Source organism: Danio rerio, chromosome 9 (genome assembly GCF_052040795.2).
Source record: "Danio rerio strain M-AB ecotype USA chromosome 9, GRCz13ab, whole genome shotgun sequence".
Taxonomy (NCBI): Eukaryota; Metazoa; Chordata; class Actinopteri; order Cypriniformes; family Danionidae; genus Danio; species Danio rerio.
The window spans coordinates 39,911,849-39,928,953 of NC_141029.1; the positions used below are offsets into that span (position 1 = coordinate 39,911,849).

The following is a 17,105-nucleotide window of genomic DNA, read 5'->3' on the forward strand; positions in this document are numbered from 1 at the left end:
AAAAAGAAAAAAAATCAAAGGGGGCTAATAATTCTGACTGGTCCATAAATATTGGGACATCAATACAATTCTAAATTATATTTAGAATTATATTTATAAATTATATAAATTATAAATTAAATCTATTTTTGGCTACCAACACAATAGATTTTAAATGAAACAAACAAGATGTGCTTTAACTGCAGACTGTCAGCTTTAATTTGAGGGTATTTACATCCAAATCATTCTGTCCCATTACTTTTGGCCCCTTAACAAGTGAGAGGCACATATGCAAACTGTTGTAATTTTTACACTGTTTACCTGATTTGGATGTAAATACTCTCAAATTAAAGTGACAGTCTGCAGTTAAAGCAATATAGAGCCAAAAATGTTGTCGATCTCCCAATACTAAGGACCTGACCCTACGTAAACCTGGTTATGTTGTGTCCAGATCTATTTACTAACTTCTGCAAAGATGATATCCTACTAATTATCAATCTCATGGGCATCTGTTATAAATGCGGTTGCTGCTGTGTGAGATACAGATCTTATTGCAGTTTAACATATTCAGATGCAGTTTAAATTGGATGAATCAGAGTTGGTTGTAGCTAAAACAGTGTTATTGTGGATATTTTATAATTTTTTTAATTATGCAAAAATCACTTTTATAAGGGGTTTGAACACAGTTGTGTGAGAATATAGCCAGCTTCTAGAGGTAAAAATGTATTACTTCTATCTTTTATAAACACAAAACACTAATGTTAGTCTTGTTTTAAATCTTCTGCTATGCTGACACATAGGCATTTGTAGCTCCACCCTTGTTTGAAAAGAGTTCACAATCTCAAATGAATTTAAAGCGACAGTCACCAAAACAGCACAATTTGGATCGAAGCCTAAAAGGGGCAGTTTCTGGGTATTTTGAGCTGAAACTTCACATACACACTCAAGGGACATCAGACACTTATTTTAGATCTTGTTAAAGAAGGCATAATAGGTCCCCTTTAAGTACCAATAAACAGAACAACATGTAAGCCTCCTATCATGTCATGTGTTGGACAATTTCTAAAGTACTGCTAGTTCATCATGCAGACACAGTTGTAGTGGCTCCGCATGCTGCTTTTCCCTGTGAAACACTCAAATAGCAGATGAATAGGAGGACTGCCAGTGATGCTATTTATAAAGGGAACAAAATTAGATCTTCTGTTCTGTCATTATTCTGTTGGAAGTTGTTAGTAGAAAAATCTGCTTTAGTTACATTTCTCTTCCCAATAGTGAGGTAGTGCCATATTACAGTATATACTGTAGCCCATGTAGATTTGACTGGCAAATGTATTTTAGTATATTTTCACTTAATAATGTCAGCAGTCTTTTGTTTTCCCGAATGTACTCGAAATGCCATATTGTCTTGAGTAGGCATTTATTTTAAATAAGTATTTAGTTTTTAACTCTTAAAAAGTATGATTTCCCCAGTACTGGGTTGCGGCTGCAAGGGCATCCTCTGTGTAAAACATGTGCCAGAGTAGTTGTGACCCCTGATAAATCAGGGACTAAGTCGAAGGAAAATAAATGTTTGGGGGAATGAAAAAGTATGTTTTGTATGCAATATGATTCTTAAGTAAGTGTGATTATCCCAAGTAGGATGTGATCCTCGATTAACATCTATGTTGATCCTGGAATATCATCCCTGTTCAAAAAAATAATTTATAATCTATAATTCTTACCCCATAAACCTAACTGTTAATTATTCCAAAATTTAGAAGGAATACAGTATACCGTATAGGTCTCAAACTCGATTCCTGGAGGGCCATAGCTCTGCACAATTTTGCTCCAATCCTAATCAAACACAGTGGATCCAACTAATCAAGGTGTTCAAGACTACTAGAGACTATTAAGCAGGTGTGAGTTGGAGGTGGTTGGAGCTAAACTATGCAGAGCTGTGGCCCTCCAGGAATTTAGTTTGAGACCACTGCTGTAGTTGGATAACAATTAAATAGAAGCACTTCACCAAGCCTATTTAGCGTGTCATGAACTGTAAACTTATCCTCAAAGAGAAAGTTCACCCAAAACATGTGGTAAGTTCTGTCATCATTTACTCATCCCTCAATTGTCACAAACCTCTTTTAGTTTCTTTTATTCTGTTGAAAACAAATTATTAATAATTTAAAATAACTAAGTCATTTAAAAATGTTTGAAAATGTTTAAGGGTATATTAGAGTTATATTTGTGCAAACCATTCATCTAGACTGCTTTATTTACTATTGTCAAATGAGTGCAAACATTTGCAGTTGAAAGAAGTCTCTAGTTAACAACTCTGCTGAAAAAAGCAATGGAAAACATCATAATAAACAGGTATGAAAAGATTTCAAACCAAATTTTCTATTTAAACTATAGTAAACTACAGTTTTATACCATAGTTTAAAACAGAAAGCAATAAAGTGGGCCTGCTGGTCTTACTCATCCCATGGCAGCAGGTTCCATTACCAGCCTCAAGTGTTTACTTGACAGTCCTCAAAGCAGAAAAGAAAAATTTACTTATTCTAGTTATTCTAAATATCTACTTATTGTAGATATTTCAACATTTGAAGCGGATCAAAACCTTTCAACAAAATTGTTCTAAAACTATTCAACAACAGCCATTCTTGTCAATTTTGAAGAAATCCAGTGCTTTTCCAATGTTTTCTGGCCCTTTATTATCTTACACCACCTCAAAACAACTTTTCTTCACTATTGGTCATATGGAATGCTTTAGGGCGGGCCTGTTAATCATTTAGGTCGGGGCTATCCGGGTGTCTTGCATTTGCAGTGTTGCCAGATAGGGTGGTTTTAAATGATTTTGAATTATTTTTTTCCACAGTTGACAGCAAGAACAAACATAGACGTGTTGTTTGATTGACAAGCAGTGCCTACTTATATTCAAAAGAATTTAAAACGCCAAATACACAGCAAAATATGGGGACCCAAAACAACTCTATGGGTGTTAATTTCAACACTTTGAAAGTGTCTCATGGGGTCCACTCAAAACAAAGTTAAATCAACACTTTCAAAAGGGTTGGCACATTGACACCGAAGTAAGGGTTAATTTTAACTCTGGGCAGAGTTAAAAAATGTAACTATATTTAACACCGCCTGGTGTAAATATTGTTATTTTATTCAACTCTCTTGAGCGTAAATATAGTAAAAAGGTCAAATAGACTGTAAATTACAAAAGAAAAAACATTTTATTTGAAAACATTCACCACTTCAACAATTCATTCAGTTTTTAAAATGCAACAATGTCAAATATGCTTTAAATGTTTTATTAGTACAGACAGTATCAACAAAATATGTATGACCAGTGCTCAAAAAGGCTGTTTCAGTCCTTTGGTCCAAACTTGATGTGTTATCAGAGCAATTTGAAAGTTCAATATAGCGTCACTCATAGTTTACTTCTGAACTCATAGTTTTCTTCTGAAATTACATTTTAAACAACTTGGCTTGCAAATCTTTCACTTCTGGTGTTTCCTTGGTCCTCCATATCAAACAGAGCAGTTTAAATGAAGGTATAAATGCTGTAAACTTGTGTGAAAACAAACTGGAGCTAGGAAATCTCATCAAGCATGTCCTGTGAATGAAGTGCTTCCCAGCCACAGGATGACCTTTTTATCCATGATGATGTAGCAGCTGCTGATCGCTCGTCTGGTGGTTCCTGATGCACGGATATAGGGTGATGCTCATCTAAGAACTCTTCAAGACTCCAGCATGACTAAGAAAAATGTTTGAAAACAAATTGCAATCAAATTCTATGATATATTTAAAAGAACATTTAAAGTAAAAAAAACATTCAAGAAATCTAAACTCACCTTTTGAAAATCTTCATGATGATCCACAACTTGACTCTCCCAGCTGGTTGAGGTGACAGGATATGGAAAAGTAGAAAAAACACATATATCACTGTTGGATCTCCAAAAACAATTAGGTTAACCACTATGACAAGAACTGGAAAAACAGGCAGCTGTCTGTCCAGAATCCTGAATTTAACACAACACTTGGAGCAAAATTTAGAGGAGCTTAAAATCTTTTATATCATTTAGTGATGCTGATTTCCCCAAAATATTGGCCACAGTGTAAAAAATATTCATAAACTTCATAAACAACAGTTTTCTGTAAGCGTGTGCGTGCGTGCGTGCGTGCGTGTGCGTGCGTGCGTGTTTCTTTACCAGATTCAACTTGTTAGGCCCTTTCAGGTCCAGTGTTGACGCCACCTTTACTGGAGTCTAGCAGATGTTTCAGGTCCAAATATAACCTAAAATATTAGGATAAGCAGAAGAGGAAAAGTGCAAAGCAAAGAGCAAAACATTATTTAAGTAACAGTTCACCCACAATACAAAACTTATCACCTTCATGTCATTTGTTATTCTCTAATGCTCTAATACCCTCTCAGCTTATTGTAAAACAAATACAGAACTTTATCAAACATACCTTCATTATTATCACCACATATGACCAAGAAGGTGTGCTTGGTCATTTCACCAACTCTGGAAATACACCATCCGTCTCTAATCAGCCACCGTCACAGGGTCTTGTGTTATTGTATAGAGAACTGTGGCTGTTAAAAAACAACAACACATTAGTATCTAACACACATGCATAACCTTCAGATAAAAAAAAAGAGAGATGAACATCACAAAGTATGCCTCATACTTTTTCAGATATCTTTTGATTCAGATGTTGATTATTGATAATAAATCTACAAATCAAACCTGTATCATCATTTGGCTGCTCAAATATGAATCAGTTGATTAATTTTACAGACAGGTGGCTGTTTACAACGCACTAAATTGTCTTTAATAAAACGGTAATGTTGTGTACAGTACATGCTAAGTTTAGCCTATAGTTTTAAGCACAATATCATGCGGGAGAAAAAGCTTGACTAAGAGGTTCCTGACTACAGAAATAGCCTAACTTACTAACGTCAGACATCCCGAGTTGAGAAAAGTAATTTTCGGGGGATACAGAGTTGATTTGCGGGAGGTAGCGGGAGAAATGAGTACCTAAAGAACAATGGAATGAGTTGCGCGCGACGTACCTAAAGAGCGGTGGGGGTGACTTGCGCGCGACGTACCTGAAGAGCTGGGAGGGATGCGGTGTACAGGGGTGTGCAAAGTGTTTAATGACCGGGCGGGAGACGCGCGATTTCCGGGAGATTATCATTCATTTGCAGGCATCTACTTGGGCATCTGGGAGTCTCTGTGCATTTGCGGGATAACGTTAATGTTAGTCCCACAACTTCCGGGAGACTTCTGTAACCTTAAAAGTCTGAGAAAGTGCAAACGCGGTCATTTAAAGACATTAATGTTAACATTCCGACTTTAATGGTTGTCAACGCTTAATATAATTCAAGCGTACGTTATCACGCGAGTCTATGAACTAACGGTAACGTTATATGGACGGCCACCAATGAACCAGTTTAAAAGGGCCGCGGTGTTTAAAACAACCAAATTAACGTACACGAATAACAAACAATCATATGTTTTAGTCAGAAAGCCTTTTACAAGTAAGCATATGTTCATTTACTCACCATATATGTTTTAGAAACTCTCCAGAGCTTATGGAAACCGTCCTGTGTTGCCGTTAGCATCCGGGCAGAGTAGGCTAACGTTAGGCTGCTCCGGGGATTCCCTCGCTAGTTTGCTTCGAATTAAAGGAGAAGTGTCGATTTTATTTTACAGATGGGTAACAACGCACAAAATGGCATTAAGCGTGACAGAAATGTGTTGAACATGTACATTTGATGTTTTTATGCACTATGTATGCGTGAGCATATATAAAAACATTCTTGAAAAGAAGTCAATAGTAACGTTACTGCAGTTAAGCTAGATACACAAACGACCATGAATGAACCGCAGTTTGACTCACCAGTTGCTGTTCTAAACCTCAGATGGAAAATGGCGTCTGGAAAATTCTACAGTGACTGGGGCTGCATGAATTCCCGGATGTTGGAAATAACACCACCAAGTGTTGAAAAGATAACTCCTTGATTTAGCACTGAATAAAATCAATTCTAACTCTTATTATATTCATTTATCAAAATCTAACTCTTTAACGTCAACACTTTACTCTGAAATGCTTCAACACCAAGAATTTAACTCAGATGAATTTGCTGTGTAGGACGAAACCCCATTTGGAAAGTAAAAAGTGCAGTGTGTGGTTGAGAGGGGGCAGTGTTTCGATGTGACCTCTTATTGTGGTTCTGTGACTGCTGGTGTTGGTTGCGGTATGGTTAAAACATTATGACAGTTAAAGTAACTTGGCTAAATTTCAATTTAAATTATTTAAAATTAAATAATAAGATATTAATTTAAAGTTTTGGGCACTTTTTTGTGTGCGTTTGGTGGGTTTTGGTCAGCTTTTGGGCTGGAAAAAGTCAGCCTTATTCCTCAATCCTCCATTTTTTGTAGCAATTGCCTTCTAACATCTTCCATTTTCCAGCGATCCAATTGGTTCCCAAAGAATAAAATCTTTAGTATAGTAGCTATTCCTTTATTGACCTACTATTAGTCATGCACCCTGAGATCAGCCATTTCTAGTCATGTCGGAAACCTAGGACTACCACAGCAAACGAGTGGGGTATAAACGTAGGTCTGAGCCAGCAATCAGTGGGTTGGCCTTGGAGCTCCAGGTGGGCTGTGCAAACCTAATTAAGTCGTATTTAGAGTTCAATATTGTGCTTTATGAATGTGTACACCTAGCCCTAACCCAAAACCCAACCTCACAGTAACCTGTTGTGTTTTATGAACGTCTCTACACCAATGACTGTAAAAAATATGGACGACGCGACAGCCCTTTTTCCCATTGAACGCCTTGAGGGCAAAACGCCTGCTTGACGGGCACAAACTGTCGCAAAAGACTGCTGAAATTGGAGCCAGACATGCGCAGAAGGATTGTCTGATGGAGCCAGAGGAGGAGCCGCGAAAATGAGCAGAGTCGAGCTTCCAATCAAACGCTTTATGTAAAATCAACTACGCCCCCCGAACTTCTCAGCATGCGTTTGCTGTCATATCAACACAAATGGATGTAATAACGTTAACAAATATGAGGGTTTTATATATTCAATCGCGCCAGCTCCAGGCCGCAGCGCATAACTTACTCGCGGCGTCGCGGGCTGATTCCGGCTCGCATGCGGCAGCGCCTGCTCGCTCGGCCGCCGCATCTGGCTCGATTGACTCGGACTGGAATCGGGCAGTGAGTCCAGGCATCCGGAGTAGGTCCAGCAGAGGTAACATTAGTCAGTCTGAGCTCTAAGAGATAAGTCTCCGGCAGGCGAGAATCTAGTCGGAACTGTGTTTTGCTATCTGGGTGGCTAGGCGTGTATCAGCAAACTAATAAAGCCCAAAAAAAGCCCTGAACTTAGCGAATAAACAGTGTTCCACCAGGATCATGTATGTCAGAAACTATAGTTTACTGCTGAACTCATATTGTCATGGTAAAATAACACAGAAATCGAATAATAACATTTCAGTCTACTTCAGTCTCCTGCCGAAGCTCAGACGCCGCGCTTTGAGAAACTGTCAATCACAGCTGTCAATCACGACGACACGCCCAGCATTAAATTACTGCTAAAAACAAACTGTTTACAAAAATGAAGATCTGCACCTATTTCAGCACAATAACCAGTGCCTTAATCGACCAGAACTATCTTTCGGGACATTTTATTGCAAGTGTAATATTTTTTTTTTTATTTGGGCTCAAGTCTCCTTCATTAACACGGAGGAGGCGGGCTTTATGACTTGTACTGCAGCCAGCCCCCAGGGGGCGATCTAACGGCCGAAACCTTCACTCAAACGTAGGCTTGCGGCACACTTGCTCTACACCTAAACCCAACCTCACAGTAACCTGATAAACCCAACCTACTTGTGGTTTAAGTCCTTCCCACTTGTAGGTCACCCAACCTACTTGCGCATTAATCCCTCCCACTTGCAGGTCTCCGGGCCAATAATATCCAGCTGCAGCGATACCTACTTGGACAAGTGTACAACCGACGTACACTACTAGAGCTAATAAAATACCCATAATGCATTGTGAGATTTGCGGAATACTATCAGTGTTAAGTTTTAAAAATATAATTTAATTTAATTAAAATAATGTCTTTATACATGTTAGAAATCAAAATACGTCGTTTTATGCAGCTCACTAAGTGTTAAATAATTATCACAGAGTCCAAGAAGTTTAAAAGGTAGTCCGCCTGAGGGATTTATCAACCAACGTTAGAAGAGAACAAACAAAATATCCCATTCGCTCACTCGTTTTCAATCACTCTTTAACGTTAAGTGGGCTACTGTAGGGCATAGTGAATGAGGGTACAGGGGCGATTTCAGAGAGGATGCAGCACTCGTGATGGTGCTCTAGTGGTGACCGCTCGCGCTGCATCTGCTCTCCGCTACAGCTGCACAAACACACCGCGCGCGCACTGCAGCCTTCACTCGACCGCGGACACCGCAGCGCAGCGAAACTGGAGCAAACAGTTCAGTATCCTCCACCGCCGAGCCAGTGGACCGGGACCGAGCGGCAGCCTCCACCGTGGACGGATGAACTCGCAGAAATGTCCCGGCACATCTACACCCGACACGGGATAGGCGACGGAGTCCAGAAGCCCATATTTCAGGTAGGGACTCTGCGAGAGAAGGTGATGGAGCGATGTGAATCTGCACCAAACACTCTAACGTTAGTTGTTTTCTTAGTGTTACTGAGTGTCTATTATGAAGATATTCCTTACAGATCAGATAACACTGAAAACATATTTCCACTCGCATGTTCTTTACTCTCTGTAAATTATTTGAGTCTTTGTATAATAGCCTAATTAATGTGTCCAAAACTTAAATGTTTAATCGGATATTTTTTAATTAATTACATAGTATATTATCAATAATATATATTGTATGCAGCATACCTCTGAGTGTCCTTGTATTATTTTTATTAGGCTACTTATAGATGACTTGATATTTTTTATTTTGTGTACATATGGTATTTTCATATATCATCATCACTGTATTTGTATGGTACTTCAGGGTGTAAGATTACAGGGTATTACCATGGTGTATGTCCAGAATAATATGTTAATTTGGGACATAGAGTCAAGAAACAAGGTCTTTACATGTAATTTAGTACCATGGTTTTTCTTGTTGCTGTATAAATATGGCTCTAATTGATCATCATATATAATATAATATTGTTCCACATATATGGTCCATAATGACCAATAATCCAATGGTTGTGGTTGAAAAAATATTACGCAAATAGCTCAAAGAGGCTGAAAAATAAATTTAAATGTTATTTATTAACATTAATGAAATCCATACTCGATTTTTTTCCCTCTATGAAATAAAGACATGTTAGGAAACATGCATCCTCAGTCATGTTTATTGTCATTGAATATTTTTCCCCCCATAAATGTAGGTAAATAGTCATTAGATGTATCTCTTTTTTCTGTGGATGCACAAAAATCATATCATATAATAAAATAAAGAATCTTAAGGTGAACTATACCCTTTTTTTTTTACTGATTATACATTACCGTCTCATTAAATTCAAATTCCAAACGTGCTAAAGATTAATGGATGTCAGTTTGATCCATTGGTCTTTAATTAGCCTGCTAAATAATTCATGTTCTCATTGATTTCCTTGTAAAGGACACATGACCTGACCCAGTTTCTGAGCATCAGCGTGTTTTATGGAGCAGATGTCTATAACATTTACTTTTTTTTTACTGTTTTCACCACATTAAACTCTCTGGAGCCATGTAATCTAACCGCATGATCTACCCAGAAGGGGTTTTGATGTAGGACTGCATTGCGGCCAGCCATACTGTAGGGAAGTTTCGCCTGCTCAACACTTTGCATCGATGTTTGTGTAGCGCTGCAGAGTTCAGCTTTCTTGTAGTGATGCGCTTTGACATCTCAAATAGACCCTTCTTCTCCGCCAGGCTTTTAGTCTCGTAACACCTTAGACAGGTCAGAGATCATCATGTTCTCTGTATTTAGCTGAAGGATTCACAAAGCAGCGATGATTAATGCAAGTGTTGAATAGCTGAAATGCTTTAACACTTCATTTGACTCAGACTATTACTAACAGCCCTCACTGAGACCCCTCTGACGATGTTGTGGTGGGATATGTGGGTGTGTGTGTTTGAAGGTGCCCCTGTTCTGCCGGAGAGAGAGAAATAGATTAATAGCTTGTTCTTTTGCTGCAGGTGAATAGAGGCACCTACTCACGCCGCAGCCGACTTAAGAGATCTGATGGCAGTACTACATCCACCAGCTTCATCCTCCGCCAGGTAGGTAACAAAATGGAAGCATAACTTTGCATTTGGGTGTTCAATCAGAATGTGGACAGGACTGAATGTTGTAGAATTGGTTTAAATCTGTATTTCAATGACTGTTTTATTTGTATAGCACAGTTTTGTTGGCCAAAGTGCTTTTTAACAAATCAACAGAACACAGACAGACAACCATAAATAGACTAAAAATAACAATCATACCTCCTAACAGCCAAATGCCTTCGAGAATGAACAAGTCTTAAGTCTTAAAGATGGAGATGGAACCTAACAGACGCATAACGTCATAAGACATTAATATTAGGTAAGATTTAGGTCGGCAGCATGGACAATGTTATTTCGATGTCCAATAACGGCGTGACATGACGTTTGTATTTGGTTGATTTAAAAAAAGTGACCAAAATCCATTATTGAGCCAACATCTTAAACCAACAATATATTGACGTTAAACACTGTCAGGTATGGAAATCAAAATCCAACAATTGATAAATGTCATATTGGTAACGTCAAGCTGTAACATCATTAGACGTTGATATTTTGTTGTTTTTTTTGGTTGCGTTGGGAAGTGACCGAAATGTAGTATCTGTCTAACATCAACCCGATTTTCATTTCTAAATAAAATGCAATGTCCCATAACTTGAGGGTACAGCGTCAATTTGACGTCATGTTGATGTCCAGTGTCTGCTGGGAAGGTGCTTGTCTTATTTTAATTGTTTATTAGCGATGCTCCTGGCGAAGCACAGGCGCAGTAGGTAGTGCTGTTGCCACACAGCAAAAAGGTCTCTGGTTCGAGCCTCGGCTGGGTCAGTTGGCATTTCTGTGTGGAGTTTGCATGTTCTCCCTGCGTTTGCGTGGGTTTCCTCCAGGTGCTCCGGTTTCCTCTTCAGTCCAAAGACATGCGGTACAGGTGAATTGGGTAGGCTAAATTGTCCGTAGTGTATGAGTGTGTGTGGATGTTTCCCAGAGATGGATTGCAGCTGAAAGGGCATCCGCTGCGTAAAAACATGCTGGATAAGTTGGCGGTTCATTCCGCTGTGGCGACCCCGGATTATTAAAGGGAATAAGCCGAAAAGAAAATGAATGAATGAATAGGGGTGCTCCAATCAGGATTTTTACACCTGATAACGAGTACCAATTATTTGTCATGGTGATTGGCCGATACCGAGTACCGATTCTGATTTTGCCTTACCTAGAAGAATAAATTAAGGATGCTGCATATAATACCTTAAACATGTCTCTTAAAATCATTTAGTGTGGACATGTAATGGCCAGAAGCAGCTTTGCAGAAAATAATATAACAGATAAAAAAGTTGGTAAGAAAAATTACAATTTGGAAACATTGCAAAACATGAAAGAAGAATTCAACATGTTTCAATCAAGAAAATGTTTGGAGTGCATATTTGATGCATAAGAAGTTAAAATGCACACCTATAAATTCATAAATTTTTACTAAAAGGAAATAGGCCTAAAAACTACTGTTTATTGCAATACGTGTATTACAAGAAGTTATATTATGAACTATTTATGATTATATTTATTTATTTATAAGTTTTATTTATCAAATAATACCAGCCAGCTTTTAGTGACCTTGCAATATTGTCAAAAACACAGAACTTTTAGTTGTTATATGTGAAAAGCCATATATACATCATACATGCAAGACCATTTAAATATTTTCAAATACAATGGTTGCACTTGTTACAAAGAGATTATCACTCAGGCAAGTCGTGACAATAGAATATAAACAGGTCGCACCGCATCTGTATAGATTTTAGCTTTTGTGTCATGAGCGCATAGATCACTCATGCCCCCGTGCATCATTTACCTCCTCATGTCTTGTGGCTGCTGTAGCCTATGTACTGTATAATACACTGGAGTGCACTTGTGTCTTCCTCTGCTTGTAAACTCGTAAATAAACCCCTGTAATCGGTTCATAAGATCGGCCAGATTGGTGAGTACCGATCGAGTCATAAATGTGATTATCAGCAGATACCGATATTCGGCCGATCGATCGGAGCATCCCTATTGTTTATTATTAAGAAATAAATCATTTTTTAAAATCTTATTAAATATTGTATATGATATAATAATCTGTCGTATTACACAGCTCTCTGGAATACTTGATTTTGATTGACCGAACATGAAATTTCAAGGTATGTTATTCCCAGATATCAACCAATTAATCTAATAACACAGTCTTAGCCAAGTAATGCTTGCTAATACCTACTAAATACATGTAGTCACACAATGCTTTTGAAAATTTAAGAACAAGATATGTCAAAATAATAATTTATCTGCATCGAGTAGGCACACCGATGCATAACCGACATATAAATGATCATTTCGCATTTAAGTCCAATGGGCTATTTGCACAGCTAGTGTTTTTCAGCCAACATTAAATTTCCTGTGAAAGGTTAATGTGACTATTTTAAATTTTTTAAGGTTCCTTTTACAGCATCAACATCCTAATGTAAATAAAATACAACCAGTTAAATAAATGTAAGCGTTTATTTACTTGTTTAAGCATAAAAAGAGATGATTGACTGTGCAACCGCTAGCCCAGTCAGGATCAGCAGGCAAGATCAGAAACTCCTGCGTCTTGTCCGCTCTGAGACCCACTTTATATCAAGTATCTGTTAGGCAGTGAAGACCACTTTTTTTTAAAAGAAAACAGATCTTAAACACGGCGATTTTGTAATGGAAAGACAATTTGCTGGAAACTCTGGCTGGCTGAAAACGAAAAGTTAGTATGCATATACCCTACTGCAGTTTTTAAAAAGAGATAGCTATAGAGGGACAAAATGTATGGACTGCAGCTTTATATGTAGTATTTCAAATAGCTTAGCTAGGCCTACTTATTCACACATTAAATAGTTATAAGAAGTTTCCAAACTCAGTAAAAAGAGTAATAAGTATCCAACTGAAGTGCAAAAACTAAAATGAGCACCGATAAAGTGAATGTCTGCCAATGATCTATTGAAGCTAATCGATTGAACATTTTTCATGAGGTGTTTTTCATTTATTTCAAGATTCTGGCATGTGGTTTGTGAACAGCTCATGTTAAAAGTACCAATAATACTACAATAAAAATACTATAGTATTTTTATACCATAGTAATTTATACTATTGTAATTTATAGTAAAAAAAATCTAGCCCTGTCAGGGTTTATTCTGCTTAAACAATTGACTGGATGTGCATTATTCCTTAAATGACTCCCTGAAGAACTCTGACACTTTATTTTGCAATGAATTAGACACTGTTTTGTTCGAGACTGTAGCTCATTCTGCGTAGGACATTTTCAAGAGTTTTGAACAGTGACTAATATTCTCGGTGGATAATTGTGTATCCACTTTCCATGTGGCTAATGTGCAAAGCTGGGTTATGTAACATTTTTTTTTATACAAGACAACAAGTTGGCATTTATGCCCAAGACACATATTTCTTTCAAATCTGCCAACAGTGACAACATTCTACCCAACTGGAGGGGCTTTACTCTCTGTAAATGACTCATTTGAAACTTTGCCTAAGTGATGTGTTCAACTAGAGATTTGATTTCTTTTATTGCAGTGCAAACGCTACCTTTGGATTTAGCCTATATTCAGATGTACCTTTCGAAATGTACAAGTTGTACAGTGCTCAGTAAATATATGTGGTTCAATGTGATTTTCAAAGAATCTTACATCTGTGTAGCTTTTTGAATGGGTCATTTGGTTTCCAAGCAACAGACAAATCCTCACTGTCATCAGATGAATATGAATTGCTCGTAGCTACCTTTCCAGCTGAACTTGTTTGACATTTAGCTGAATAGAGCTGGCATAGATCTTCATAATGTCGCAGAAAAAGAGAGGTTTGGCAGATTTTTGCTTCGTTTTGCAATGTGGAATCATGGAATTTTATAATGGGAAAACGGAAATGTGATGTAATCCCTGTTGTCAGATGCATCTAGATCTATGAGTATGAGATCACAGAAGAAGAAAGTATCCCAGGGGAAACCAATGACCTTGGTGCTTGCAATGTGGCATTTCTAGCTGTCCGTGAGTCTAGCTTTGTACGTTTGAGGGCTGTACTGTATTCCCCACAGAGTTTTTGTGCTGCTGTAAAGCACATATTTTTGCCTTTAAATGTTACATCAGAATGTGGACAGGACAGAATCTTGTATAACCTGTATAAAATTACAGATGTTATGGGAGGCTAATCTGGTTTATAATTATTCTGTAAGCTTATCAATATTAATAAATTGACATAAAAATCATAATGAGGGTATATGATGCAATGATGTGTACAGGAGATGCCTCTTTGGATATTAATTGTTACTTAGTAATTTTACCAAGAAAAATATGTGTATTTACACATACATATTTATAGCTACATGTTTTTTTTAATAAATTAAAAGGTAATTCACATTACATTACCTGACAAAAGTCTTGTTGTTGATCCCAGTTGTAAGAGCAACAAATATTAACTTGACATCTAGTTGATCATTTGGAAAAGTGGCAAAAGGTAGATTTTTCTGATGAATCAGGTTGAACTGCATCCCAATCATCACAAATACTGCAGAAGACCTATTGGAACCCGCATAGACCCAAAATTCTCATGGAAATTAGTCAAGTTTGGTGAAGGAAAAATCATGGTTTGGGGTTACTTTCTCTATGAGGGCATGCGAGAGATCTGCAGAGTGGATGGCAACATCAACAGCCTGGGCTATCAAGACATTTGTGCTGCCCGTTACATTACAAACCACAGGAGATGGCGAATTCTTCAGCAGGATAGCGCTCCTCATACTTCAGCCTCCACATCAAAAGTCCTGAAAGCAAGGAAGGTCAAGGTGCTCCAGAATTGGCCAGCCCAGTCACCAGACATGAACATTATTGAGCATGTCAGGGGTAAGATGAAGTAGGAGGCATTGAAGAATTGAAGATGAATTTAAAGAATCTTGCAATAATGCTTTTTTTTTGCCATTTCAGATGACTTTATAAACAAGTTATTTGAGTCTTTGCAGAGATGTATGGATGCAGTACTTCAAGCTCATGGTACATAATTTCTGTTCAGTGACAATAATAAAAAATCAAGGCATGATCATATTTTATTTTGGTAAAATAAGCATAATCTAGAGGTCTTTGCCTTTCATATAAGCCACTTCTAATACCAAATGATCAACTAGAAGTCAAGTTATTATTTGTTTATAAAACTTGGACAGGCGGCAAGACTTTTTCAGTTAGTGTATATACATTTTGCAAATTTGCAGTACATTTAAATGTCTTTTTAAAAATTAAGTAACTAAAGCACACTGAAAAATAATTATCACAAATATAAATGCCTGTGACTGTAAAAGTGTTATTGTTTAGCATACTATATACAGTAAACAAAAGTATTAGATAATATAGTAATATTGCATAAGTTTTGAAGTATAAAATTAGTTGTATAACAAGAACAGTTGAGAAAGCATATCACCATAGTTATATGGATATACTATATGGACTATTAAATATTAGGGAAGGATGCAAGTTTAAATTTAGCCATTGCAAAAATGTGTTTCATGTGTCACAAAAGGGAGTAACCACATTGAGAATAGCCAGTAACGTTGGATTGTTTCAAGCCAAAGTCAAAGTGGTATAGATATTAGTGTGTCAAAAGATTGATTAGGTCTGTTACAATATCTGTTATTTATCGTACAATATATTGCATCAAAATAAATTGTGATAAACAATAGTATTGTCAATTTAAGACCATTTTATGCCACTCATTATATAATGCCTTAATGACAATATAATGTCATCATAAAGCAAATACACACTTCAAAAGAACACATCAAATTTTATTCATAAGAATATTCAATTTAATTACAGTCTTTTTAACAATTTAATAATTAGACATTGGAATCAGAATGTGGAAATGCTTATCCTAAATAAATATTAATAAATGTAAAAAAAAGCAGCTATATCTGGTATCAGATCTATTTTCATTCATCAGGCACCCACATGAAAATATACTAAAGTAATTTATAGTAAATAATACAGTGTGTTTTAACCATACTAACGCCTCCAATAGAGATAGAGATGTTGCACAATAAGCTAAAATGTAGCTAGAATTGGTTTTCATGTATGGCTGATATATATTGCATCACTAAAAATGATTGAGGTCATGTCCATGTGTTGTGCGATAAGTTGATATGAGTTCAGATGGAAAAACCTCCAAGCGCCATCTGAAATTTCCATAAAAAATGTACATTTTTCTTGGCCTTTTTTGTTTATGTTGAGATCTTTCACTTTAAAGACCAGGAAAATGTCTTATTCTTTGCCATAAAAGTAATATCACTGAACATACACACAGGAGCCTGATAAAAATACTCATTTTAGAGGAAATTTTTAGACGGCATTTGGAGGTTTTTGCATCTGAACTTTTTATATATTGATTATTGTGACAGGCATAAGATTGATATGTTAGTGATATAAGTAAATAATGTATGTTTTTTATTGTTAATTTAAAACTTGATTATTGTACTTATGGTTCTGGTTCTGATATCCAAATTTGATTTTTTTATTCTCACTGAATAACTATCACTTCATGAATAAAGGTCACTGTACGTTGATTGCATATATCCATTTTGTTTTCCATTAAAGTGACCAATGTGTCCAAATGTGTAAAGTGACCAAAGTGACCATTTTTCACCTAAATATTTTTATAGCTCACCATTTCACTCTTCAAGGCTCTATTTCGGTCTCTATTTCTGTAGTTTTGTGTAATGAGCCATTAATCCGAGACTTAAAGCCGCTCTCACTGATTGATGAGTCCAGTAGCTTCATGCACTCTCCCCATA

At 36.9% G+C, this 17,105-nt stretch overlaps 1 protein-coding gene and 1 long non-coding RNA gene across 2 annotated transcripts in view; one reads left to right on the plus strand and one right to left on the minus strand.

Moving 5' to 3' along the window:
* Positions 1 to 3,178: 3,178 nt before the first annotated feature.
* LOC137496492 (uncharacterized) lies at positions 3,179 to 5,912 on the minus strand. The gene is made up of 6 exons (XR_015499746.1): positions 5,875 to 5,912; positions 5,537 to 5,649; positions 4,438 to 4,564; positions 4,176 to 4,261; positions 3,819 to 3,861; positions 3,179 to 3,721 (listed from the first exon to the last, which is right to left on the minus strand). It is a non-coding gene; the product is annotated as an uncharacterized LOC137496492 (long non-coding RNA).
* A 2,525-nt stretch (positions 5,913 to 8,437) lies between these two features.
* The window catches only part of cacnb4a (calcium voltage-gated channel auxiliary subunit beta 4a), a 55,991-nt gene continuing 47,323 nt past the window's right edge, over positions 8,438 to 17,105 (plus strand). Inside the window, 2 exon segments of the mRNA NM_001113519.2 lie at positions 8,438 to 8,620; positions 10,205 to 10,288. Coding sequence (NP_001106991.1) covers positions 8,558 to 8,620; positions 10,205 to 10,288 — 147 coding nt within the window. The 5' untranslated portion in view covers positions 8,438 to 8,557.